Source organism: Rhinatrema bivittatum, chromosome 8 (assembly GCF_901001135.1).
Source record: "Rhinatrema bivittatum chromosome 8, aRhiBiv1.1, whole genome shotgun sequence".
NCBI lineage: Eukaryota > Metazoa > Chordata > Amphibia > Gymnophiona > Rhinatrematidae > Rhinatrema > Rhinatrema bivittatum.
Genome location: NC_042622.1, coordinates 233651394 through 233678487, shown reverse-complemented (window position 1 = coordinate 233678487; position 27094 = coordinate 233651394). Strand labels below are relative to the sequence as shown.

General features: G+C 47.6%; 1 protein-coding gene across 4 annotated transcripts in view; it reads left to right on the top strand.

The window, feature by feature from the left end:
• PIP5K1C (phosphatidylinositol-4-phosphate 5-kinase type 1 gamma) overlaps positions 1–27094 on the top strand; it is a 368099-nt gene that overhangs the window by 130193 nt on the left and 210812 nt on the right. For 3 of the 4 annotated variants that reach the window (XM_029614096.1, XM_029614095.1, XM_029614098.1), the window contains exons 2-4: positions 11985–12016; positions 14100–14186; positions 14788–14918. In XM_029614096.1, the coding sequence (XP_029469956.1) occupies positions 11985–12016; positions 14100–14186; positions 14788–14918 (250 nt within the window). The remainder of the gene's footprint in view (positions 1–11984; positions 12017–14099; positions 14187–14787; positions 14919–27094) is intronic. The other variant, XM_029614097.1, reaches the window with a different exon arrangement.

Here is a 27094-nt window from a genome sequence, read left to right as displayed (position 1 = left end):
GTTCTTCTAGTGGCCCCGGACTGGCCAAGAAGACTCTGGTACGCAGACATGAGAAGACTACTGGCAGGGAACCCTCTAACCCCTGCCTCCCTCAGGGACCTGCTGCGGCAAGGTCCCATCCTCCACGAGGATCCTGCTCAATTCTCTCTTACGGTCTGGCCATTGAGAGGGCTTGACTGAAGAAACGGGGATACTCGGAGCCGGGTTATAGATACACTCCTCCGAGCACGCAAATTCTCCACATCACTAACATATATCAGGATCTGGAGAGTTTTTGAAGCTTGGTGCGACTCTCACTACAAACCAATTCACATACCGCGAAGATTCCTATCATCTGTGGACTTCCTACGGATGGACTTCAGAAGGGTCTGTCCCTCAGCTCCATCAAGGTTCAGGTAGCAGCGCTGTCTTGCTATGGTCCCAGGAGTGACAGCAATTCCATTGCCAAACACCCAAATGTTTCACACTTCCTTAAAGGAGTTAAACACATTCGCCCGCCACTGAGGTGGCCAGTACCCTTGTGGAACCTCAACCTAGTATTGGAATTTCTAGCGGGATCCGCCTTCAAGCCCCTTCGAGGTCTGTCTCTCCGTTTGTTAACCTTAGAGATGGTGTTCCTGCTTGGCTGTGTGTTCAGCACGCCGAATCCCAGAGCTACAAGCACTATCCTGTCGTGATCCATTTCTCAGAATCACTCCAGAGGCTATCCATCTTCGCACAGTTCCATCCTTTTTACCCAAAGTGGTCTCACACTTTCATCTCAACCAAACCATATCCTTGCCTACCACGGAAGGCTTGCAGAAATCGGAAGAAGGTCGAATACTACGTCATCTCGACATCGGCAGACTGCTGTCCAGATACCTGGAAATGTCTGAAGCAGTACGAAAGATGACCACCTGTCGTCCTGCACAGCGGGAAGAAGCTAGGGGAAGCAGCCTCAACGGCCAACCATCGCCCGCTGGATTAAAGAAGTTATCAAGGGCAGCCTACGTAGAGGCAGGAAAACCACCACCTCTACAGGTCAAGGCTCATTCTACCAGAGCGCAATCAGCCTCTTGGGCAGAAGCTAAGCTGTTGTCGCCTGCAGAGATATGCAAAGCGGCGACGTGGTCCTCCCTCCATACCTTCTCCAGATTCTATCATCTGGACGTCCAGGCCAGGGAGGACACAGCATTTGCGAGGGCAATCCTACACGGTCCTCGGGCAGCCTCCCGCCCAGTCCGGGAGTAGCTTTTGTACATCCCATTTGTTTTGAGTCTATCTGCTACACGCTAGGAAATGTTGAGATTACTTACCTGATAATCTCCTTTTCCTTAGTGTATGCAGATGGACTCAGCATCCCGCCCGGCTGCCGGTATACATGGGGATTCGCCGACTCACGGTAAGCCATGTTTTGCTTATAATAGGGCTTCCACCCTGCCGGGTGTCGACGCCTTCCGGTTGAGAACTCTGGCGGTCCTCCAGCTACCATCAATTGGTCAGGGTAATCCTGCTGATTAATCGATCGGTCAGTCACACATATATCCATAAAGCTTTTGCTAGGAAGATTACTGAATAGCTACACTTCCTGTGGGGGTATATGTACCCGTGCTGACGTCAGATCTGTCTCCAACTGCTAGCACGAGCACACAATACCCATTTGTTTTGAGTCCATGTGCATACACTAAGGAAAAGGAGATTATCAGGTAAGTAATCTCAACATTATTGGACTTTCGCCTCCAAAAACTTATCCAAAACCTTTTTTGAACCCAGGTACACTAACTGCACTAACCACATCCTCTGGCAACAAATTCCAGAGCTTAATTGTGCATTGAGTGAAAAAGAATTTTCCTCCGATTAGTCTTAATGTGCTACTTGCGAACTTCATTTAGTGCTCCCTAGTCCTTCTATTATCCGAAAGTGTAAATAACTGATTCACATCTACTCTGGTTCTTATTTCCACGGATAGAAATAGAAACAGATGTGGCTGGCACTTAGATGCGGCAGCAATGCAATACATTACTTCTACTTCTTCTGTTTTCCGATGGACGTTATACATATGCTTCAGTTGCATTTGCTTGGTTTGAGTTTATTAGGTTTGTTTTCAAATGCTGTTATTAAGTGTGTTTACTTTTTTAAGGTTGTGTTGTACTTTTTTAAGGTTGTATTGTGTTGTACAGGTCGGATTCTACTAGTGAGTCCGCACGTGTGGCGTTCTTTGAAGGTGCTCAAAGGTCTTTGAGACGCAATATAATGGCCACTTTGAAAGATGCTCCCAATCTATTTAGGTCGTAAGAGTATGTTGTGTATATGCGGCGTCTTTAAGCCACTTGAAGCTCTTTCAGGCTCAATACAATTTGTTATCTCAAAAGCAGTCTTTGTTCTAGCTATATTGCATGAGGGAGTCCGTACGTGTGGCGTCTTTCACTCGACTGTTATCTCTACGAGTTATCTTCCCACTAAAAGGTGATGTATTTCCTATGGTCTTTTTGATATCTTTTTGGTATCTTTTATATTTGTTGTAGTTTTGTTAAGTTTCTGGGTGGCTAAGCATTTTTGCTGTAATTGAAATTAATGTTAAAGCTTTTTCGGCAGATTGGCTTATATAAATGCGATTGATAAATCCCAATTAAGGTAAATGAAGTGAGAAGGAATACCTATTGTAATCATTTGTAAGTAACTTACATTCATACAACTATGGGTGACTTTTTGCGTTTAATCTATGCTTAATGGATATATAATACTCGTTTTTTGTTTAATAGAATTTTGAGGTGCATTGAAATAGTTGGACATTCAGTTGTGAAGATAGGTCGGGTGGTTTATTATCATCTTTTTTTTATATACACTATTGAGAAGTGTCTGTACTGGCAATGTATTTTACACTAATATGTGCTATAAGTGACTAGATTGAAGCATAAGAACATAAGAAAAAGTCATACTGGGTCAGACCAAGGGTCCATCAAGCCCAGCATCCTGTTTCCAACAGTGGCCAATCCAGGCCATAAGAACCTGGCAAGTACCCAAAAACTAAGTCTATTCCATGTTACCATTGCTAATGGCAGTGGCTATTCTCTAAGGGTTAGATTTTCAAAGGGGTACGCGCGTAAGATACGCGCGTCCCCCCCCCCCCCCCCCCCGAAAACCTCCCCAAACCCCCCCTGGGCGTGCAGAGTCTATTTTGCATAGGCTCGGCGGCGCGCGAAAGCCCCGGGATGGGCGTGTCGGGAGTGACGTGGCGTTTCGGGGGCGTGGTTCCGGCCCGGGGGCGTGACAGCTGCCCTTGGACCAGCCCCTGGACCGGAGCATGGAGCGCGGCAGCTGGCCCGGTGCGCGCAAAGTTACGCCTGTTTCGAGCAGGCATAACTTTCGTGAAAGAGGTAGGGGGGAGGTTTAGATAGGGCCGGGGGGGAGGGTGGGTTAGGTAGGGGAAGGGAATGGAGGCAGGCTGCGCGGATCAGTGCGCGCAGGCTGCCGATTTTGGATTTTAATAGCCGCGCGTATCTATTGAAAACCCGCGTACTCTTGTTCACGCCTGGTGCGCAAACAAAAGTACGCGTGTGCGCAGATTTATAAAATCTGCCCCAGCTTGAACTTAATAGCAGGTAATGGACTTCTCCTCCAAGAACTTATCCAATCCGTTTTTAAACACCGCTATACTAACTGCACTAACCACATCCTCTGGCAACAAATTCCAGAGTTTAATTGTGCGTTGAGTAAAAAAGAACTTTCTCCGATTAGTTTTAAAGGTGCCCCATGCTAACTTCATGGAGTGCCCCCTAGTCTTTCTACTATCTGAAAGAGTAAATAACCGATTCACATCTACCCGTTCTAGACCTCTCATAATTTTAAACATCTCTATCATATCCCCCCTCAGCCATCTCTTCTCCAAGCTGAAAAGTCCTAACCTCTTTAGTCTTTCCTCATAGGGGAGCTGTTCCATTCCCCTTATCATTTTGGTAGCCCTTCTCTGTACCTTCTCCATCGTAATTATATCTTTTTTGAGATGCGGCGACCAGAATTGTACACAGTATTCAAGGTGCGGTCTCACCATGGAGCGATACAGAGGTATTATGACATTTTCCGTTTTATTCACCATTCCCTTTCTAATAATTCCCAACATTCTGTTTGCTTTTTTGACTGCCGCAGCACACTGAACCGACGATTTCAATGTGTTATCCATTATGACGCCTAGATCTCTTTCTTGGGTTGTAGCACCTAATATGGAACCCAACATTGTGTAATTATAGCTTGGGTTATTTTTCCCTATATGCATCACCTTTCACTTATCCACATTAAATTTCATCTGCCATTTGGATGCCCAATTTTCCAGTCTCACAAGGTCTTCCTGCAATTTATCACAATCTGCTTGTGATTTAACTACTCTGAACAATTTTGTGTCATCTGCAAATTTGATTATCTCACTCGTCGTATTTCTTTCCAGATAATTTATAAATATATTGAAAAGTAAGGGTCCCAATACAGATCCCTGAGGCACTCCACTGTCTACTCCCTTCCACTGAGAAAATTGTCTATTTAATCCTACTCTCTGTTTCCTATCTTTTAGCCAGTTTGCAATCCACGAAAGGACATCGCCACCTATCCCATGACTTTTTACTTTTCCTAGAAGCCTCCCATGAGGAACTTTGTCAAATGCCTTCTGAAAATCCAAGTATACTACATCTACCGGTTCACCTTTATCCACATGTTTATTAACTCCTTCAAAAAAGTGAAGCAGATTTGTGAGGCAAGACTTGCCCTGGGTAAAGCCATGCTGACTTTGTTCCATTAAACCATGTCTTTCTATATGTTCTATGATTTTGATGTTTAGAACACTTTCCACTATTTTTCCTGGCATTAAAGTCAGGCTAACCGGTCTGTAGTTTCCCAGATCGCCCCTGGAGCCCTTTTTAAATATTGGGGTTACATTAGCTATCCTCCAGTCTTCAGGTACAATGGATGATTTTAATGATAGGTTACAAATTTTTACTAATAGGTCTGAAATTTCATTTTTTAGTTCCTTCAGAACTCTGGGGTGTATACCATCTGGTCCAGGTGATTTACTACTCTTCAGTTTGTCAGTCAGGCCTACCACATCTTCTAGGTTCACTGTGATTTGATTCAGTCCATCTGAATCATTACCCATGAAAACCTTCTCCATTACGGGTACCTCCCCAACATCCTCTTCAGTAAACACCGAAGCAAAGAAATCATTTAATCTTTCCGCGAAGGCCTTATCTTCTCTAAGTGCCCCTTTAACCCCTCGATCATCTAACCGTCCAACTGACTCCCTCACAGGCTTTCTGCTTCAGATATATTTAAAAAAGTTTTTACTGTGAGTTTTTGCCTCTACAGCCAACTTATTTTCAAATTCTCTCTTAGCCTGTCTTATCAATGTCTTACATTTAACTTGCCAACGTTTATGCTTTATCCTATTTTCTTCTGTAGAAGCATATTTTGTGGTCTCTAGTAATCCTTAAACATCATTGGTTATTATTTATGCAGTAAATTTTGGTAGTGTCTGCAGTCACAGGTAATTACATTTTGTTATTATATAATCTATATGAAATTGACATATAAAAGGTAGATAGTAGTGGAGGGACAATACAGTTGCAATCATTTATTTTAGGTTACTCTAATATCTTCCTTTTTTAATTTAATTTTTTTTACAGCTACAGAAATTGACATGGTCATGAATATTTGGATCTGGATTATATAATCATATATGCATTCATAACTTGTTTTAATATCTGTAACGAATATATGTTTTAGATTAGTGTGCTCATTTGTGGAAATTTAGTAAATTTTTCCCCTGAAGATGGTTATTGACTGTTGAAACTAGGGTCCTAGTTGGGGTTCTGTTAGTAATTTTTTAGCATGTGTTGGATGATCTTTTGTGTTAATGAGTTTTGGGTTAAATTGGGTTGGGATTTTTTTTTTTATTATATAGAATTCAAGATTTTCAATAAAGATGCAAGTAATTGTAGTGTGACATGGTTTTTGTTTGGTTGTTGGTATGTACTATTGAACTACATTTATCCCTTTTTGGGCACCACCAGAAAGCAGTTCCCCAGTTGTCTTTTTCATGACTCTGATTTTGTGACTAGCTATACTGAATTTGTACTGGTTTTCTTTTTAATAATCTCATATAATAAACCTAGGATGTAGAAGATCAGCTGATCCACATGGTTTAAAGCCATTTATCCCAATGTTTACACTTTTTTGGAAACGAATTAACAGTGAATCTAAATGTTTTTAAATTAAACTCCTATATTTTATAAACTGTTTGATTAGTTTATACATTTTTGGAAGTTTAAATAGCTTTATCTTACTGCTTTGAGTTCCACAATAAATAAACAAAACTAACATAGTCCCCTGTAATTGGGTGCATTATCTTTTCTATAAAGCTTATCAGGGCAACCCTCCCAGACTGGTTATCCAGTTAAAATTAGCCTTGTTTCAGACACAAAAAACAATGCATCAGTAATGTCAGAGCCCTGTTTTGGCTTAGAGGGCCACTGGTCAATTTTTAAAAGGAGTGAATTATTTCTATTTATTTTTTTTTTCCTTTGGAGCAACCACCAGCGATGTGCAAGTGCTGCTGTTTACCAGGTTGCAGACCTACAGAGATTTAAGCAGAGACCAATTTCAGTGCTTTTTTTTTCATGTTTAAATGTGTTTATTAATTTTTGGCCCAGTCAGGCACATTGTATATGAACATATTCGGAGAGGAACAAAAACATAATGGGGAAACACAGGTTGGCTCTTTCCAATAGTGCTTCTTTTTATAAGAAATATTTTAAGCACCACATGCTGCCATGGGACACCTATGCTGGCTTTCGCTCTGATTTTTTTCCTCCAGTACATTTAGGGGCCGATGCAGTAAAGTGCGCTCAGGCTGAGTGCACGGTTAGCCCTAGTTTGGACGCACGTTTTCAACACGCTATTTTTTACCCCTTATACACAGGTCAATACAGTAAAGTGCGGCCGCGGTTACCCTGCTCCTAACCCGCTTTCTACCCACTTTTCGGCCGCGTTAGCCCTTCCTGCGATACACAATCCCCTTTAACCTACTCTTACCACGTCCTTAAATCACTGGGTAACCCCTTCCGCCCGCAGCATGTATATTACATGTAAACGATCGAATTAGCTATTCCCTCCCATACAGTAACGCGCGCCCAGACTATCGCTTTTTTACCCTGCCGTTTTGCCGCGCGTTTAACCTGCTAACTTACTGCCTACCCTTACCCCTGCATTAGATGCAGGGGTAAGGGTAGGCGGCAAACTTTCCCCCAGCCCCCGCTCACCTGCCCTGGCCGCGTCCATGGGTGCTGGTCTCCGGGGCAGCCCCAGTCCTCTCCCCTCCTCCCGAAGCAACTAAAGCGGAAAAAAGCGAAAAAAATAAAAAAAAAAAAGCGGAAACAATAGTTGCAGGAGAGAGGACAGGCAGTCCTACGCTCGGGATTGCCCGTCCTCTCTCCCCTCCTCCCAAAGCTCTGGTGGTATTGGCTCTGGTACAGCAATTCTCTGGGATTTTGCTGCCCCAAAATTTTGGCACTCTAGGTAACCACCTAGTTTATCTAATGGAAGCACCAGCCCTGTGTGCAGTTCTGGTTGTCCCATCTCAAAAAAGATATACTGGAACTAGAAAAGGTACAGAGAAAGGTGACTAAAATTTTATAAAAGGGATAGAATGTGTCCCCTATGAAGAAAAGCTAAACAGGTGTTAGGGTCTTCAGCTTGAAGAAAAGATATGATAGAGCTCTATTAAATCTTAAATGGATGGAATGGATAATTTATCTTTTCAAATAGTACTAAGACTAGGGATGATCCTTGAAGGTAATAGGTAGCATATTCAAAACAAGTTAGAGTATTTTTCCAGTTAGTGGACAGTTAAACTGTGGAATTTGTTTCTAGAGAATGTGCAGAAAGCAACATAGCTGGGTTTAAAAAGGGTTTAGGCACTTTTCTGGAGGAAAATTCCATAAACCATTAGCAGCTATTTATGTAGACTTTGGAAAACCATTGCTTATTCCTGGTTATGAACCAAAAAACAGAAACCACAAATATAGGTAATACCAAAAGTACTTGATTTTCAAAAAACCCACATTGCTACAAATTCGAATTTACCAAAGATATGTTGTTTAATTATTCAACCCTTCTATGACTCAAAATGAATTCAAGAAAACTTTTTATCAGAGAAAAATATTTTGAGAGATGGTTGTTTCATAAAATTGAATCAAAGGGTACCATCCAGGTTTCCCACATTCTTTTTCTAATCATGAACATACCACCTTCCACCTTGTTTTTTAAAAAAATATTTTATCAAAATTAAAAAATAAAACTTAATTCAACGTGCTTAGATTTAATCAATGTTATAAAGGAATGGGAATTGTCCACACTATAGTGTGTAAATTGGCTTAGCAGTGCTTTCTTGTATTGAGATTGCCTTGCCTTGCCTTGTTTTTTTGCCTTGCCTTGACTTGCCTTTGTTCAATCTGTGCCAGTACCTGTCTTGTTTGTTCTCTGGTCTGTATCTACCTACACCCGTGCCCTGCCTGGTTCGCCTTGTCCTCTCTTGCCTTTGGTGTCTCATCTTAACCTGCTTCTCCAGTACGGACTCCTGCGTTGGGACCCGGATTTAGTCTTCTCGCCGTTTGCTTCGATCCCTGGGCAATACCCAGACACTCTTCTAAGCCCTGCAGCCTCTGGAACCCAAAGGCTCAACCTGCAGCGAACAGTTCCTCTGCCAGCTTCAGTTCCTCTGCCAGCTGTTGGCATGGGCCAAGTGGGTTTGCCTACTAGGCTGTGCCAACTACGCCATAGCCTAGGGATTCACATCCTTAACAAGTACTCTAGATGTGGTTGCACCTTGGAGTGATACAAAGATATTATGATGATCTCTTATTTTTTTTTTTCTCCATTTCTTTCCTAACAATTCCTAACTGCTGCTTCAGCTAGCCAGACCAGATGCATAGGTTTATGCCTCTCAACCAGCAGATGGAGACAGACTAAACAGACTTGTAGCTGTCACCTTATATAGGCTCTCGTTGTGGACCTCAGCTGCCACTATTTTCTGTCTCCAGCAGATGGAAGCCACCATTGCATATTGTGAGCTGAGGCCTGGTTAGGCTGGGTAACAGAAATTTGTTTGGGCAGCTTCTGAAGTGAAAGTCTTAAACACTCTTCCTTAATTGAGCACAGTCAGTGAACCAAGGGGTTTCCACTTATTGGAACAGGGTTCTTGGTTACAGTTGCTGGAATTGCACCTTTCCCCCCACCCTCCCCATTTGCTCTCCTTTTCCATGGTCTCCGCATCCTTAAAGACTAAACAGACTAGTCCAGACACATGGGGCTTTTCTGCCCTACCAGCAGATGGGGACAGAAGATAAGTTCTGTTGTTGGTTACCCATTAAATATAGAGTACAATACAAACGGCTTAGGGGGGATATGATAGAGGTGTTTAAATCATGAGAAGTCTAGAATGGGTAGATGTGAATCGGTTTTTTACTCTTTCGGATAATAGAAAGACTAGGGGGCATTCCATGAAGTTAGCATGTGGCACATTTAAAAGTAATCAGAGAAAGTTCTTTTTCACTCAACGCACAATTAAACTCTGGAATTTGTTGCCAGAATATAAGGTTAGTGCAGTTAGTATAGCTGTGTTTAAAAAAAGGATTGGATAAGTTCTTGGAGGAGAAGTCCATTAGCTGCTATTAATTAAGTTGACTTAAATAATAACCACCGCTATTGCTAGCAACGGTAACATGGAATAGACTTAGTTTTTGGGTACTTGCCAGGTTCTTATTGCCTGGATTGGCCACTGTTGGAAACAGGATGCTGGACTTGATGGACCCTTGGTCTGACCCAGTATGGCATGTTCTTATGAAATAGTTAATAATACCAAAATGTCCCATAGTTATACATACCCAAGTTAATAAAGCTTAGCCAAATAGATCCAGTAGAATTGCTTCATAAAAATTGCTTCATGAAACTTTCTCCTGTTTAAACAATCAAAATTGAAGAAGTGATACTTAGCTGAATAAATGCTGGTAAAATTTAGCTGAATCGGACACGGAAAGAATTACTTGGTAACACTCTTTCCCAACAAGGCTTTCAGCGTCCGATTCAGCTAAATTTTAGCAGCATATATTCAGCTAAAAGTATCACTTCTTCAGTTTTGATTGTTTAAACAACGGGAAAAAGTTCCATGAAGCAATTCTACTGGGTCTATTTGGCTAAGCTTTATTAACTTGTTATGTATAACTATGGGACATTTTGGTATTATTAATTATCTCAATACAAGAAAGCACTGCTAAGTGTGGACAATTCCCATTCCTTTATAACATCGATTAAATCTAAGCACGTTGAATTAAGTTTTATTTTTTAATTTTGATAAAATATTTAAAAAAAAACAAAAAACCAACAACAAAGAGGAAGATGGTATGTTCGTAATTAGAAAAAGAATGTGGGAAACCTGGATGGTACCCTTTGATTCAATTTTATGAAACAACCACCTCTCTCTTAAAACATTTTTCTCTGATAAAAAGTTTTCTTGAATTTGTTTTGAGTCACAGAATGGTTGAATAATTAAATAACATATCTTTGGTAAATTCAAATTTGTAGCAATGTGGGGTTTTTGAAAATCAAGTATTCCGGGTTGAGCAAGAAAGATTGGATCTTATCTTTGGGATCCTGCTGGCTACTTATGACCTGGATTGGCCACTGTCTGAGATAGGATGCTGACTTTGATGGACCTCTTCTTCTGAACCAGTATGACTTTTCATAAGTTTTCAAATAAGTTGATTTGCTGCTCCCTTTTTGGATAACGTGCTCATGAGTTGGACATTGGCCATGAATAGGACTATTGGCCAGTTGTGTAATATTTTTGTTTTCTTTGGAACAGGCAGTACATGGAATTACTTTTATCTGCCTACTTTGTGGTCTTATCAACCAGTGTGGTTTAAGAATTTTTTTTTTAGGTGGGGGGGTGAGGGTTTAATATTTCTTTGATCACATTATTCCTGCATGTTTAGAAATGCTCAGCCGGAGAGAGTGATTGGAAGCAAATGCCCTGAATTCATCTATCTTCAAAGACTATGTTCTTAATTTTCTTTTTTTAATTAAAATTCCATTCTCTTCATCTTTTTAATAAATTGGGGAATTCATACATGGCAGAGTGCCTCCGTTGCAGGAGACGTTTTTCCATTTGGTACAAAACTTTACTGGCAGTCCTAGTTATAGCATGTTGTACTGCTAGAGGGAGCTTCGGTCTTCATAGCTGTGAAACCTTAAATGTGCCATTTCTTGACTGACTTTATAAAGTGACCAAACCTTGAATACCCTGAGAGAGAGAGTTTCCCCATTCAGTATAGAAGTGTGTATCAGTGTAGTAGCTTTCCGATATAATCCGCATTCTAAAGGGTTTGATGATCCAAACACTTTTTACTTTTCTGGCTGTGATGAATTGCACTGCAGAAGTACAACTTGCAGCCTTTTTTTGGGCAGAGGGAATAAAAGCTTTGATTTTCCTGCAAATCCCGGATGGACTGACCATACTTGCGCTTCAAACCCCCGAGGAAATGATATGGATTGCAGAATATGTTGGGTTGTTAACCTGGACTGTAGTTGACAAATGTGATGAATAAAGCCAATTTTAGCTGCGCAGTGCTATTTGGATTTTCTGGAAGCTGACTATACTCACAGGGTTTTTGTCTCTTTTTAATTATAACATAAATGGGAAGAATTCTTGTTATGTGGCTTGCTGTCAAAGGTTCTGATGCACACTGATAACACAGCATAATTATATGGGCTAGGTCCAAATGTTGTGAGATGTTTTTTTTTTTTTTATTTGGTAGTATTTTACAATTGCCTTTAGGCTCGTACCTCACAGTATTCCTAAGGCATTCTGATGCTCATCCAGTGATGCCACTTTGCTTATTTGACTGACCTGTTTATGATTGCTCCTTCCTACTTTTCTTAGTTTTTCTTTTTCTTTCTCTCCTCAGACTTGGCATTTAAGAAGACCACTATATCTGAGGTGAGTAGCAAGAGGACCATAATTTTGAATTTAGCCATGTGCAATTCTGAGAGACAGCAGAGTCCTGGTGATGCTGTGAGCTTGATGCAGTAGATTAAAACTTAACATGGCCTGTAGAAAATATCTGTTGGGTATGGCAGTGCTAGCCTTGTTTAGGGGAGGAGGGTCATGCTAGTGGTGATTGATCCCATTCCTCTAAGCTACCATTATAGCAGTTACACTCATTTTGAAATGTTGGATCCTGCATCTTTACAATGTTGGATCCAGCATGATTACATCCATTTGCTAGTTGGCATGATTTCATTAGCACTTGGCCAAAGCTGAGAGTCTCAAGTTTAATGTGATGCAACGCGTTTGAAGATTTGAGAGGTTAGGAATTGAACAATGGTAAAAACTTCCATTTGGTCTTTTTCAACTTTTTAATATCTTATACTATGAAGACAAGAATAGCTTTGCTTAATTATTGGAACCACAAATCAAGAAATTGTTGTAGTTATAAATGTCTTTCTGGCCAGACAAAGAGATTGTTTTAGGACCAATAACCTCTCTTTTTAGAAGCATTGTCATTTACCATGAGAACCTTTTTGTTTTGTTTAGATTTTGCATAATTATTTCTTCTGTTAAATTGTACCTACCTTATTGTGATCAGCCAAAAAAGGTGGTAGTGTACATGAGCAGTGGCGAACCCATTGGTTATTTTGTAAGTGACATCTGATAGAGAATGCAATGTAGTTACGCAAGCTCATACCCTGAACCTTTTTGTTGGTCCAATTAAAAAAAACACATACCAGAATCAGGGATGGTAACTTTAATATTGGCACACAGGCGCACATGTGCACGCGTTTGCCAGCTTGCATAAAGAGACACATCCATTCTGTAACATACACTCGTATGTGCGTCAGTGTTATAAAATAGCCTGGATGCGTGTACATGTGCGCACAATTTAAATGGAGGCACACTTGTGCACGCAAATGCCGCTTCTACCCTGTAAGTGGGGGAATTTATAAGGGACGCGTGCCAATGCCATTTTCCCAGTCTGTTCCCAGTTTGCCCAGTTGAAAGAGGACTTCCTAACCCCCCTCTTCTACCCTTTTAGCCCGACCCTTAAAACCCTGCTGACATGCCTAGATTTTTTATTGTATTATTTAACACACCATCCATAGCAGAAATAAATTTGTGTGGCAGAAGATCCTGACCCACACAGATGCATACGTATTTATGTGCACATTTCTTGGCCAGGCCCCGACACACCCAGATCATGCCCATGCTCCAATCCTTTTTTTATTTTTTTTTTCACTTGTGCATGCAGCGGGAGATACACGCATCCATGGACGGCTTATAAAATCTACGCTTATGTTCACCGGCCCAACTTGTGCACGTATCTCCTGGTTTTGGCATGTGCAGGGTTTTTAAAATTTGCTTAAAACTGAGTAAAATTTGAGGACTTAGAGTGAACTGTACCTTGAACTCTTGTATCAGGTCTCTGTTAAGTTAGTTATAAGATTAGTTAGAAAACAATAAAGTTTAGGAAAAAATTTGGAAATTAAGACCTGAAGATATTGTATGTGTAGAACATATTAAATATTCTTGGAGTAAGTTTACAATATTGTATAAAGTTTTGTGTGTGAGTCTAGAAGAATGAATTATCAATTTGAATGCTACAACTGTTTATATTATAAAAGCCTTCTTGGAAACATTTAAAAATATCTCTTACAAAGGTTCAAATGTCCAATGCTAGTATGGCTATGACAACTCCATAATATAAATTGCCACTTGGAAATTTGAGGATAAATAGAAGTTTTGGTTTTTTTTGATTTGTGAATTAATGAATGAAATTAATCATTTTTATCATTGATAATTGAGGACATCAGGCTTACTCGTATTGAACAATTGATTGCTTATTTGTCATTGTTGAACCATTCTTTCCTGGTTAAGTCTCTTCTGAACCAACTGAGCCACCTTTTTCCTCCCCTTCGTCATCTTTTCCAATCCGTCCTCTTGATTCATTTCATTAGTCACTGTTCACCAGTCTCATCAGCCCCACTGTGCAAAATCTGACCTGACACCACTCTGTGTTCCTCAGGTCCCATCGCTGTCTGGGCAGCCTGGCTCGGGGAAGAAGATTGGTCACCGGGGAGTGGACGCCTCAGGAGAAACCACCTACAAAAAGGTTCCATTCCTTCCCCTCCACTCTCAGGGGGGCCTCCAGATATCAGAGCTATGAGGTCCCTTTCATTTATTAAACTCATCCTGAAAATACGTATTGGGGGGGACGGACCTCAGTCCTTCAGGCACACACACTGCTACAGCTTGACTTTTCACTGGGACCTGACTTGCCATATTTAAAGTCTTAGCCAAAACGTCAGTGCCCTCCCAAAAAAGTCAAGTAATACATTTTTATTTAGATTATTAACAACATGTTGGCAATTCTTCTTGGAAAATACAATTTGAAGCTGAGAAGTGAATCTATTCCTTGGAACTGGCATGTGTTTTCTCTGTTGTCTCCGTTTTCCCCTTTAGCTTATTTAGCTCTGACCTGAGAAGGGAGTAGAACTGTTAAAAGCTAGTCACAACTATATTAGGTTAGTAATGTGTAAAACTACTGCCTGTAGCTTGTTTGCTGATCTTTTTCTGTCTGTGTACTTTGTGATTAGTGTCACTGTCTGTTTACTTTAAACCAAATGCTGACATTGGCAGGACCCTGCTTCCTCGTAGGATCTGCCAGTGTCCTGTGAGGTATGATTTAAATGGTTTTGTTTTGTGTTTTACAGACCACCTCTTCCACACTGAAAGGGGCCATCCAGTTAGGTATCGGGTACACAGTGGGTAATTTGAGTTCCAAGCCAGAGAGAGATGTCCTTATGCAGGATTTCTATGTGGTTGAAAGCATTTTCTTCCCAAGGTATGGATATGAGATTTTTTTTTATTTGGAAAGGAGGGTGCTTATTTACATGGTGAGGGCCCCTTGTCAGTGAAGGAATCATAGAACTGAAGTAGTCTAGTACTGATAACCCAAATTACACACACAAACATAGAAAATGCCCGCAGAAAAGGACCATTTGGTCCCCCTATTCTGTCCATTTTTACCTGCTAATTGTGCTTCTGTGTGTCTGCCATTAAGATCCCTTCCTGTCTGTCACATGAATGCTTGAATTCTGCCACAGTTTTGGCTCCTATAACTTGCTGGAAGGCACCGTCTCAGTGAAAGTAGTTTCTCGTATTTCTTTTTAAGTTTCTCAATCTTCAGCTTCATATGATGATCCCTTGTTTTTAAACTTTTTATTCTTCAAGGTACTGCATTGTTCTATCTTTCAGTAGTTCTTTCATTACTTTACCACTGATGTGAAACCAACAGGTCTGTAGATTTTCTCCGTGTTCCCAGCCTTATGGAGTGGTACTGTCTGTTCTCGTTTCATGGAACTTTTCCTGTTTCAAATAATTTGAAGCAAGCCTTGAGGGATACAGTCAGTACCTCCTTTAGTGCCTTCGGTATTGCGGGATAGTCACAGAGCCTTGTTTACTTTCAATTGTACTAATATATTGACTACAACTTCCTCATTAAATGTGTTTACTCTACAGCCTCTTATGTCCTTGTCTTTGGTCCATAACCCTCTTTGTACTGTGAATATTGAATAAAAGTATTTGCAATATTCTGCTTTCATCTGATCCTCCTCTTCACTAAACACATCTCTCTCTCTCTCTCTCTCTCTCTCTCTCTCTCTCTCTCTCTCATTCTTACTCTTCCCCTTGTGATCTTCCTGTTTTCACTTACACATCTAATGTATTCCCTGCCTTTACTGCTTGGGCTTTGAACTCCTTTGTTTAAGCCTTTGGCTGTCTCATTGGCCTTTCTGCCTCTTTTGTTTATTTTATTTATTTAAAAACATTTATATACCACTATTTGGAAAATAAAAAAAATACAAAAAAGGATTTCCTAGCGTGTAGCAGATGGACTCAGGACCAGTCGGTATAATGTGCTCCTGATAGCAGTTGGAGACTGAGTCAGATTTCAGTCTGACGTCAGCACCACATATACATGTGCACGAGGTTCTGTTCCTCAGTTTTTCCATCTCCATAGCAGTTCGGGACTTCACACACGCTTGCACAGCATTAGAAAACCAAACTCCAAATTCAAAGAAGAAAGAAAAAAAGAATCTTGCCTACAGACGAGCCCTGCTCTCCTGCGGTGATACCTAAGGGTCCCTCCCCCAGTTGAGAATTCCTGAGGCGATTCCCGAGATCCCTCAGAGGTAAGCCTCGGTCCCGGCATGGACTTAGCCCCCCCGGTGAAGGGAGCAGCTGAGAAAGCATCCTTGCTCCTATCGCCGACCCGGCGTTGACTTAGCCCCCTGAAAAGGGAGTGGCTGAGAGGCAGCAGGCACAAGACCGAGCACGGCGGTGAAGGTATTCCCCTCTTCCCCTGCAGCCGGAGACCGCCCGGCAAGAGACTGGGAAGTGCCGAGACAAGGTAAGGTAGAAAACATTTCTCTAAGTCTCTGGTCTCCGAGGCTCAGATAACCGCACAGATTGTCCCTCCGGTGTCTGTCTAATCGGGTTGAGCAGCCCCGTCCAGGCTAGACCCCGATCCGGCTCAAGGGTCCTTCCACATGGAGACCCTCCGGGGTGGGGGGCGCCAAATTCCCCCTTGGTCGCCGGCGCCATTCCCCCCCTTAGTCGCTGCTTGTCCGCACAACTGAGCCGTGCGCACAGCAGTGAGCCAGGCGCATAAAATACTTGTGCGCACAGCGCCGCGTGCATGTGCGCACTGTGATGCGCACAACTAGGCCCGTGCGCACAGCCACACGCGTAACTTCCGTTCCTAGGCGCACAACGTAGGCACACCCGGAACGCATAACCAGGCCTCTCAGCACGCGCACCTGTACAAGATACACGCGCAAATCATGGCACCGCCGTCCAAGACAGCTAAAGGCCCAGTCCTCTGCCTGGCATGCCACCTGAGAGCGGCACAGCCCGAGGTGACCTCCGCCCTGTGCCTGTTGTGCGAAGAAGCTGGGGGGGGGGGGGGGGGAGAGCCGAAACAAGGTCCCCCTCAGCCTGCAGAGGACTCCGGGTCTACCAGTGAGACTTCCCCGGACCTCTCGATTCTCGACTCGGCCATCCCACAGTGGGGGCCCTCTGAGAGCGCCGCCAGACCCAATGCTGTCTCAGGCAACTTCACCTGGGCGGGATTCTTCGTGGAACTACAATCCTACATCCACGCACAGACAGGACCACCAGCAGCACAACCAGAACCACCGCCAGTGGCCCAGAACCTCCCAGGGCCCTCCCGGCCTTCACCAGATGAGCCGCCCCTGGACAGATACCTCCCCTTAGGGGACACAGATGATTCAGATGAGGAACCAGAACCCCTGGAAGAAGGGGAACTCCCTCCAGAAACGGAACCGCATTGCACCATGATGCGCTTCTTCCCAAAAGACGAATTATCAGATCTCGTAGCCATGAGTCTGAGCACATTGGCCATTCCGGACATTTGCAACACGCGGAGTCCAAGGTGAGCCCCTTCCTGGCTGGGCTCCGCCAAACCTCATGCCATTTCCCTATGCTACAGGCCGTACAACAACTGATTGACCTGGAATGGGATGCCCCAGAGGCCACCTTCAAGGGGGTCGAGCCCTAGAAGCTCTCTACCTCTTGGACCCTGCGACGAAGGAACTCCTGAGGTTTCCCAAGGTCGACGCCTTTGTCTGCACCACCACAAAGCGTACCACCATACCAGTCGAGGGTGGAGCTTCCCTCAAGGATGCCAATGACAGACAGCAGGAATCCATCCTCAAGCAGTCTTACGATGTATCAGCTATGACCCTACAGATTGCTGCTTGCTGCGCCGTGGTATCACGTGCCTGCCTGGCGATGGCCAGGGACACAACTACGCCAATCGAGGTATCAGACCCGGCAATATCATTCCTCACAGATGCGACCTCAGACCTGGTGCGCACCTCAGCCAGGAGCCTCTCGTCCATAGTGGCAGCCAGAAGACAGCTCTGGCTCCGAAGCTGGTCAGCCGATGCATCCTCTAAGATGAGGCTCACAAGAATGCCCTTTAGAGGATCACTGCTCTTTGGAAGCGTCCTGGACAAACTAGCCGGCAAATAGGGCGAGTCCCCAGTACCCCGTCTACTGGAGGACAGAAACAAGAAGAACCAACGCCCCTCTCCCCAGGCACCCAATGGCAGAGGATCCCAGCGCTATAGACCATACAAAAACACTTACCAAGCCCCCTGCCCCGCCGGCAAGGGGCAGTCCTTTCGGAACAGACACAACAAGAGGAGCCGGCTCAGGACCAGGCCCCAGCTGCAACACGCAATGAGAATCAGCAGTCCCATCTACAGGAAGAGATCATAGGGGGCAGGCTTGCCCTTTTCTACCAAAGATTGGTCGAGATAATGTCGGACAATTGGGTCCTATCCATCATCCGAGAGGGATACTACCTGGACTTCCACAGCATTCCTCCGGACAGGTTTGTGATTTCTCCGTGCCACGACCCCTCCAAGAGGAAGGCAGTGGAAACCACACTATCAAACTACTTGCCCTAAAGGCAATAACACCGGTGCCTCCGCACCAACAAAATTCGGGGTACTATTCCATCTACTTCATCGTGCCCAAGAAAGAGGGAAAATTCCGGCCCATACTGGACCTCAAGACCATCAATTGCTACCTCAAGGTACCCCGTTTCCACATGGAAACCCTGCGTGCGGTCATAAGGGCGGTACAACCGGGAGAATTCCTGATTTCCCTGGATCTGTCAGAAGCCTATCTCCACATACCGATCCATCGCACCCACCAGCGTTTCCTACACTTCGTGATATTGGGCCATCACTACCAGTTCCAGGCCCTACCATTTGGGCTGGCTACAGATCCCCGAACGTTCACCAAGATCATGGTGGTAGTAGCGGCAGCACTGAGGAAAGAGGGAATCCTCGTGCATCCATACCTGGACGATTGGCTGATCAGAGCGAAATTGCCAGAGGAAAGCCAGCAGGCAACCACCAGAGTCAAGGAACTACTGAAGAACCTTGGGTGGGTCGTCAACACACCCAAGAGCCACCAGCAGCCCTCCCAATGCCTGGAATACCTGGGAGGTCCGGATAGACACCAAAGGGAACAAAGCCACCCTTCCCCCGACAAGGAAAAGGAGATTGATGGAACAACTACGAGCATTATTGAATTCCACTCTCCCCACGGCGTGCGACTATCTCCAAGTCCTCGGACTCATGGCATCAACCATAGAAGTCGTCCCGTGGGCAAGGGCCCACATGCGGCCCTTACAACACTCCCCACTGTCTAGATGGAACACGATGTCTCAAAACTACTCCGCCCCCCTCCGGCTACCGGCGAAGGTTTGGAACCAACTACAATGATGGCTACAAGAAGCCCACCTGAGCGAGGGAACAAGCCTATCCCCACCGGAATGGATCTTGCTCACCACGGACGCAAGCCTGTGGGGATGGGGAGCCCACTGCCAAGAGCTAATGGCTAAAGGGCAATGGAACGAAGAAGAGTCGGCATGGAACATAAACAGACTGTGGAAGCCCGAGCAGTCAGACTAGCCTGCCTACGGTTCAGCCACAGAATCTGGGGCAAATCAGTCAGTCATGTCGGACAACGCCATAACAGTGGCCTACATAAACCGCCAGGGGCGAACCAGGAGCCAGCAGGTGTCCCTGGAAATAGAACCCCTAATGACGTGGGCAGAATCAAACCTACAAGGGATATCAGCCGCCCACATCGCGGGAAAAGACAACATCACGGCAGACTACCTCAGCAGAGAGAGTCTGGATCCAGGGGAATGGACACTGTCGACAACAGCCTTCCAGCGGATAGTAAACCACTGGGGAACACCAGCCATGGATCTTCTGGCAACCGGGTCCAACGCTCGGGTTCCTAAGTTCTTCAGCCGAAGACGGGAACCGATGTCCCAGGGAATTGATGCCCTTGTTCAGACCTGGCCTCAGGAGGATCTACTGTACGCTGTCCCTCCATGGCCACTACTGGGCGGAATCATCCGCAAGATAGAACACCACAGAGGGCTGGTACTTCTAGTGGCCCCGGACTGGCCAAGAAGGCAGTGGTACGTGGATATGCGAAGACTTCTGGTGGGAAAACCTCTACGCCTACCTCCACACAGGGATCTACTCCAGCAAGGAGCGATCCTCCACGAAGACCCAAGGAGATTCTCGCTTACGGTGAGGCCATTGAGAGGTCTCGCCTGAAAAAGAGTGGATACTCAGGACCAGTGATTGACACACTCTCCGAGCGCGCAAGCTCTCCACCTCCTTAACATACATACGAGTATGGAGAATATTTCGAAGCCTGGTGCGAGGAGCACGACATCCTTCCATTGACAGTCAAAGTCCCCATGATCCTGGAATTTCTGCAGGACGGCGTGAACAAAGGGTTGTCTCTCAACTCCATCAAAGTACAACTGGCTGCCCTGGCCAGCTTCAGACCCAGGGTGGACGGCTCCCGCTTCTTAAAAGAGGTCAGGCACATCCGACCACCTCTAAAGTGGCCGATACCCCTATGGAATCTCAATCTAGTGTTAGACTTCTTAGCGGGAGCCTTGTTCAGACCAACCCGAGATCTGTCCCTACAGCTCCTGACCTTGAAGACAGCGTTTCTCATGGCAATTTGCTCAGCCTGTCGAATCTCCGAACTTCAAGCACTATCATGCTGGGAGCCGTTCCTCAGATTCATGCCGGGATCCATACATCTGCACACTGTACCCTCCTTCCTGCCAAAGGTGGTTTCTCACGTCCATTTAAACCAAACCATCTCGCTGCCATCTCCAGATGGGCATAAGGACTCAGACTCCTAGTCCGATACCTGGAAAGATTGGAACCTGGAAAGATTGGAACCTGGAAAGATTGGAACCTGTTCGTTCTTCACAGTGGGAAGAGGCAAGGGGAAGTGGCCTCGTGGGCAACCATCGCCTGCTGGATCAAAGAAGTAATCAAGGCGGCCTACGTAGAGGCAGGCAAGCCCCCACCTCTACAAGTCAAGGCCCATTCCGCAAGGGCCCAGGCAGTGTACTGGGCAGAAACCAAGATGCTGTCACCCGCAGAGATCTGTCGGGCGGCAACGTGGTCCTCCATCCACACCTTCTCGAGATTCTATCACCTGGATGTTAAGGCCAAGGAGGACACAGCATTCGCAAAGGCAGTACTAAATGGGCCATGGGCAGCCTCCCGCTCAGTTCGGGAGTAGCTTTTGTACATCCCATTGGTCCTGAGTCCATCTGCTACACGCTAGGAAATGGAGAAATTACTTACCTGATAATCTCATTTTCCCTGTACGTACCTGGATCAGTCCAGACAGGTGGGTTATGTCCCCAGTCCAGCAGATGGAGTCAGCACAAGCTTCGAGGGGGCGTTCCCATATATACCGCTACCCCCTCTGCTGGAGTTCAGTATCTTCTGACTCCAGCAGATGCGAGTAGGGGAATCTGAGTTTCCCCAAGTCGGCAGGGATTTGGTTCTTCTGCCTTTTGTATTTTCTCTGCTTTCTGTCTGTTTTTGTAATTTGGTTCAAGTTTCTATATAAAAAAAAAAAAAAAAAAAAGGCTGTCAATTTTTGGGGAGGCGTGGCTTTCACTTTCCTCCTCTTGTGCTGGCTCCCGCGTGCTTGGTTCGGCTGGGGGTAAGTTAGATTTTGTGCTTTGTGTTGGTTTCTTTTTCAGCTTCTGGTGCGCGGAAGCCGGCGGGGTCGGCCTCTCCGCGGTTTCTCTTCTTCCTGGACAGTCTTCTGCGCCGCGTGGTCGGCTGCTGCTGACAGAAGAGGAGTTTTTCAGGCGGGTAGCGCGGCCGTGCAGGCCCCCCCGCGGTAAACTTCGTGCTTGTGAAGCGGGCAGCGCAGGCCAACGGCCCCCCCCCCGCATTTGGCCCCCCCCCCCGAGGCTCTAGTTTTTTATTTTTAATTTTTGCTGTTTCGTCCGGGAGACCCGATGCCGCGGCCAACGCTCTGTTCGGCCTGCGGCGAGCCGGGGTCCCGGATTTCGTGCGAGGGCATCTGTGCAAGGTGCCTTCCCGGGGGGGAAGGTACCTCGCAGCCCCGCGGTGAATTTTCTTTCCTTCAGGACTTGCCCGGGCGGCGGGGGCCGGCCACTCTGCCGGTTATGGCGGGAACGGCGGCCATTTTGACTTTTCGCCGCGAGGAGGACACGCAGGCGGAACAGGGAGATGGGGACTGTGCTGACATTTCTCCACCGTTTTTGGTGCCACAGCAGGGCTCGCAAGCCCAGGGGATGGCGGTACCCCCTCCCTCGGGGACCCCACCGGGCAGGCTGGGTTTTTCCCTGGAGTTTATCTTGCTGATGCACTCGGCCTATCTCCAGGGCTTGGAAGGCCCCGTGGGTCCTCTCCCAGCGAAGATGCCCAGGTTGGCACCATCCACATCGGCTCCCTCTGACCCGGGGGTGTCGGGGGTCCCCCCGGCCCCTCCCAGGGTCCCTCTACCACCCGCTTCAGGAGGGGCGGCGGCGGTCCCGGTGGGGCCCGGTCCAGTGAGCCCGGATTTGGGACATGAAGAAGGGACGTCGGAGGGGGACGACCCACGTACCCTGCTTCTCTTCCAGAGAGAGGAGCTGGATGATCTCATTCCACGGATCATACAGGAATTGGACCTCGATCCGCCTCCGGACCCGCCTGCTCCAGTGACCCCCGCGGTAGTAACATCTTCTAAGAAGGGTGATCCGGTCCTGGCGGCCCTTAGACCGAGGGCCAAGACTTTTCCTATTCATGAGTCGTTCATGCAGCTACTCACCAGGGAATGGGATGCACCGGAAGCTTCCCTGAAGGTCAGTCGGGCCATGGAAAAGCTGTATCCCCTGCCAGAGGACTTCCTGGAGCTCATCAAGGTGCCCAAAGTGGACTCCGCCGTGTCGGCAGTCACGAAGAGGACGACCATTCCCGTGACGGGCGGATCGGCCTTGCGGGATACGCAAGATCGCAAGTTGGAAGTCTTTCTCAAGAGGGTTTTCGAGGTTTCCGCCCTGGGGATGCGGGCGGCCATGTGCAGTTTGCTCGCGCAGCGGGCTAGCCTTCTCTGGGTACAACAACTTCTCACGTCGCAGGCTTTGCCTGCCGAGGAGGCCGCCCAGGCGGATCGGCTAGAAGCGGCAGTGGCCTACGGGGCGGACGCCTCGTATGATCTGTTTCGGGTCCTGGCGAGATCCATGGTGTCCGTAGTGGCGGCCCGACGTCTGCTGTGGCTTCGCAACTGGGCGGCGGATACTTCCTCCAAGTCGAGTCTGGGCTCCCTTCCCTTTAGGGGCAAGTTCCTTTTCGGGGAGGATCTGGATCAGATCATCAAGTCTTTGGGAGAAAACGTAGTACATCGTCTGCCGGAGGATAGATACCGGCCTTCGAGACCGTATGTCTCCTCCCGGACCAGAGCCAGGGCGCAACGTCGCTACAGGAGCTACAGACCAGCGAACTCTAGACCCGCCGTCGCCAGGTCTCAGACCTGGTCGCGTTCCTTTCGTGGTCGAAGGCCCGCGCGCACCGCCCCTGGAGCAGGCAACCCCTCTCCGAAGACTTCACAATGATGTCAGGCTTGCCCACTCCGCCGTCCCCAGAATCGGGGGTCGGCTGGCGCTGTTCTATCAGGAGTGGGCGCAGATCACCTCGGACCAGTGGGTCCTAGACACCATACAACACGGCTACGCATTGGAACTTGTCCGCCCGCCGCAGGCAAGGTTCATTTTCTCCCCCTGTGGCTCGGCGCTCAAAAGACGGGCGGTGCAGACAACGCTGGACAGACTGTTGGAAATAGGCGCTATTGCGCCCGTGCCCTCCGGAGAGGTGGGCTCGGGCCACTATTCCATCTACTTCGTAGTGCCAAAGAAGGACGGTTCCTTCCGACCCATCCTGGATCTCAAGGAGGTCAACAAGTCTCTCCGAGTTGTCCGGTTTCGCATGGAGACACTGCGGTCGGTGATCGCGGCGGTACATCGGGGGGAGTTCCTCTCCTCCCTGGATCTCACGGAGGCCTACCTGCACATTCCCATTCGACCGGATCAGCACCGGCTTCTCCGGTTCAAGATTCTGGACCAGCACTTCCAGTTCGTAGCTCTCCCGTTCGGCCTGGCGACGGCACCGCGGACCTTTACCAAGATCATGGTGGTCGTGGCGGCGGCGCTTCGAAGGGAGGGCGTGCTGGTCCATCCTTATCTGGACGATTGGCTCATCCGAGCGAAGTCCTTCAGCCAGGGCCAAGCATCTGTAAACAGGGTGGTGCAGTTCCTGCAGTCCCTGGGATGGGTGGTGAACTTCTCCAAGAGCTCCCTCGCACCCTCGCAGCGCTTGGATTTTTTGGGGGCGACTTTCGACACCCGGCTGGGCAAAGTTTTTCTGCGTCAGGACAAGGCGCAGGCTTTGCGGGATCATATACAGCGGTTCTCTGCGTTACCGGATCCCACATCCTGGCAGATGTGGGATCCGGTAACGCAGATGTGGGCACCATGTCGATGGTAGATCCCATCACCCCCATCCTGGGGGTGATGGGATCTACCATCGACATGGTGCCTTGGGCGTTTGCGCACCTCCGGTCCTTGCAGTGGGCGCTCCTCTCCCGTTGGAAACCAATTTCGCAGGACTACCAGATGATCCTTCCGCTCCCGCAGTACGCCAGGGACAGCCTGGGCTGGTGGCTGGAGCCGTCGAACCTGGCGCGCGGCATGTCCCTAGAGGTGCCGCACTGGGTGGTGGTGACCACCGATGCCAGTCTGTCGGGCTGGGGAGCAGTTTGCGATCGAAGCGCCACGCAGGGGACATGGTCCGCGCTGGAGGCGAAGTGGTCCATCAATCGCTTGGAGACCAGGGCGGTCAGGCTAGCCCTGCGACATTTCCTGCCGCTTCTCCGAAACCGGGAGGTCAGAGTTCTTTCGGACAACGCTACCACGGTGGCCTACATCAACCGCCAAGGCGGCACGCGCAGCCGGCAGGTTGCTCTAGAGACGGCGTTGCTGATGCAATGGGCGGAGCGTCATCTCGTCCGGATCGCGGCCTCGCACATCGCCGGGGTGGACAACGTTCAGGCAGACTTCCTCAGCCGTCAGCGGCTGGACCCCGGAGAGTGGTCGCTGTCCCAGGAAGCAATGCAACTCCTCGTCCATCGGTGGGGCGTCCCCCACTTAGATCTGATGGCCTCCGCTCTCAACACCAAGGCCCCTCGCTTCTTCAGTCGCCGGCGGGAGCACGGCGCCGAAGGAGTGGATGCGCTGGCTCTCCCGTGGCCACCACACCTGCTACTCTACGCATTTCCACCGTGGCCGCTGGTGGGCCGAATCCTTCGCAGAATAGAAAGCCACCAGGGAACCGTGATTTTCGTCGCCCCGGAATGGCCCAGGCGACCCTGGTTCGCGGACCTGCTGCAGCTGGTGATCGACGGGCCAGTCAGACTGGGCCACCTCCCCTGTCTCTTACGTCAGGGTCCGGTATTTTTCGAACAGGCAGAACTCTTCTGTCTTGCGGCCTGGCTTTTGAGAGGCGACGCCTCCGGCGCCGGGGATACCCGGAGGCGGTAGTATCCACGCTGCTGAAGGCGCGTAAGACGTCGACGTCGGTGGCCTATGTTCGGGTCTGGAAAGTATTCGAGCTGTGGTGTGCCAGCCAGGACACGAGACCCACTAAGGCTTCCGTCCCTCAGATCCTACAGTTCTTGCAAGCAGGGGTGGACAAAGGTCTCGCCTATAATTCCCTGCGGGTCCAGGTGGCAGCCCTGGGCTCGCTGTTGCGTGACGGCAGCTCCCTGCTACAACACCCTGATATTGCTCGTTTCCTCAAGGGGTCAAACATTTACGACCACCGTTACGGGACCCTTGTCCCTCCTGGAGCCTCAATCTTGTGCTCCGTTCTTTGGCGGGTCCACCGTTCGAGCCACTGCGAAGTGCGACGATCAAAGATCTCACTCTCAAGACTGTCTTCCTGGTAGCCATCTATTCCGCTCGCCGCATTTCGGAGCTGCAGGCTCTATCCTGTAGGGAGCCTTATCTGCGCTTCTCCGACTCTGGAGTATCGCTTCGCACGGTTCCGTCCTTTCTTCCGAAGGTGGTTTCGGCATTTCATGTGAACCAGACGGTGGAACTGCCGTCCTTCTCTTCTTCCGAACCGAAGGCTCTTCGCCTCCTGGACGTCAAACGCACTCTGCGTCTCTATCTGGAGGCTACCAACGAGTTCCGGGTTTCTGACCATCTCTTCGTGCTTTGGTCCGGTCCCAAGAAGGGGTCGCAGGCCTCGAAGACGACAATTGCAAGATGGCTGAAGGCGGGCATTGCCGCTTCCTACATCGGTGCGGGGCGGACGCCCCTACCGGGTATCGTCGCTCATTCTACACGCTCTCAGGCGGCCTCCTGGGCGGAGGCTCGCTCGGTCTCGACTCAGGAAATCTGTCGAGCAGCAACCCGGAAATCGTTGCACACGTTTTCCAGACACTATCGGCTACATCTCGCCTCTTCGGCCTCGGGTCATTTTGGCGAGCAGGTTCTCCGAGCAGGCCTCGCAGAACCCCACCCGATTTAGGGACGCTTGGGTACATCCCACTGTCTGGACTGATCCAGGTACGTACAGGGAAAAGAAAATTATTACTTACCTGCTAATTTTCGTTCCTGTAGTACCATGGATCAGTCCAGACGCCTACCGCGTTTGGATACTTCTTTCTGCTCGGCTCTACTCGACGTCTTCCTATTACGCTGCTCTGAGTTATGCAGTTTTCAATGTTTTCACAGCTCCCTACAAGTTGGTAAGCTGGTTGCCTTTAATCGTTGAGTGTTTGCACTTTTTATGCATTACCTGTTCTTACAAACTTGATCCAGAAGGGGTTTCTACTCGGGCTTTGATATTCTCGATACTGAACTCCAGCAGAGGGGGTAGCGGTATATATGGGAACGCCCCCTCGAAGCTTGTGCTGACTCCATCTGCTGGACTGGGGACATAACCCACTGTCTGGACTGATCCATGGTACTACAGGAACGAAAATTAGCAGGTAAGTAATAATTTTCTTTTCCTTAGTGTAGACAGGTGGACTCAGCACTCCGGCCATGGCTGCCTCGCAATCAAGAAG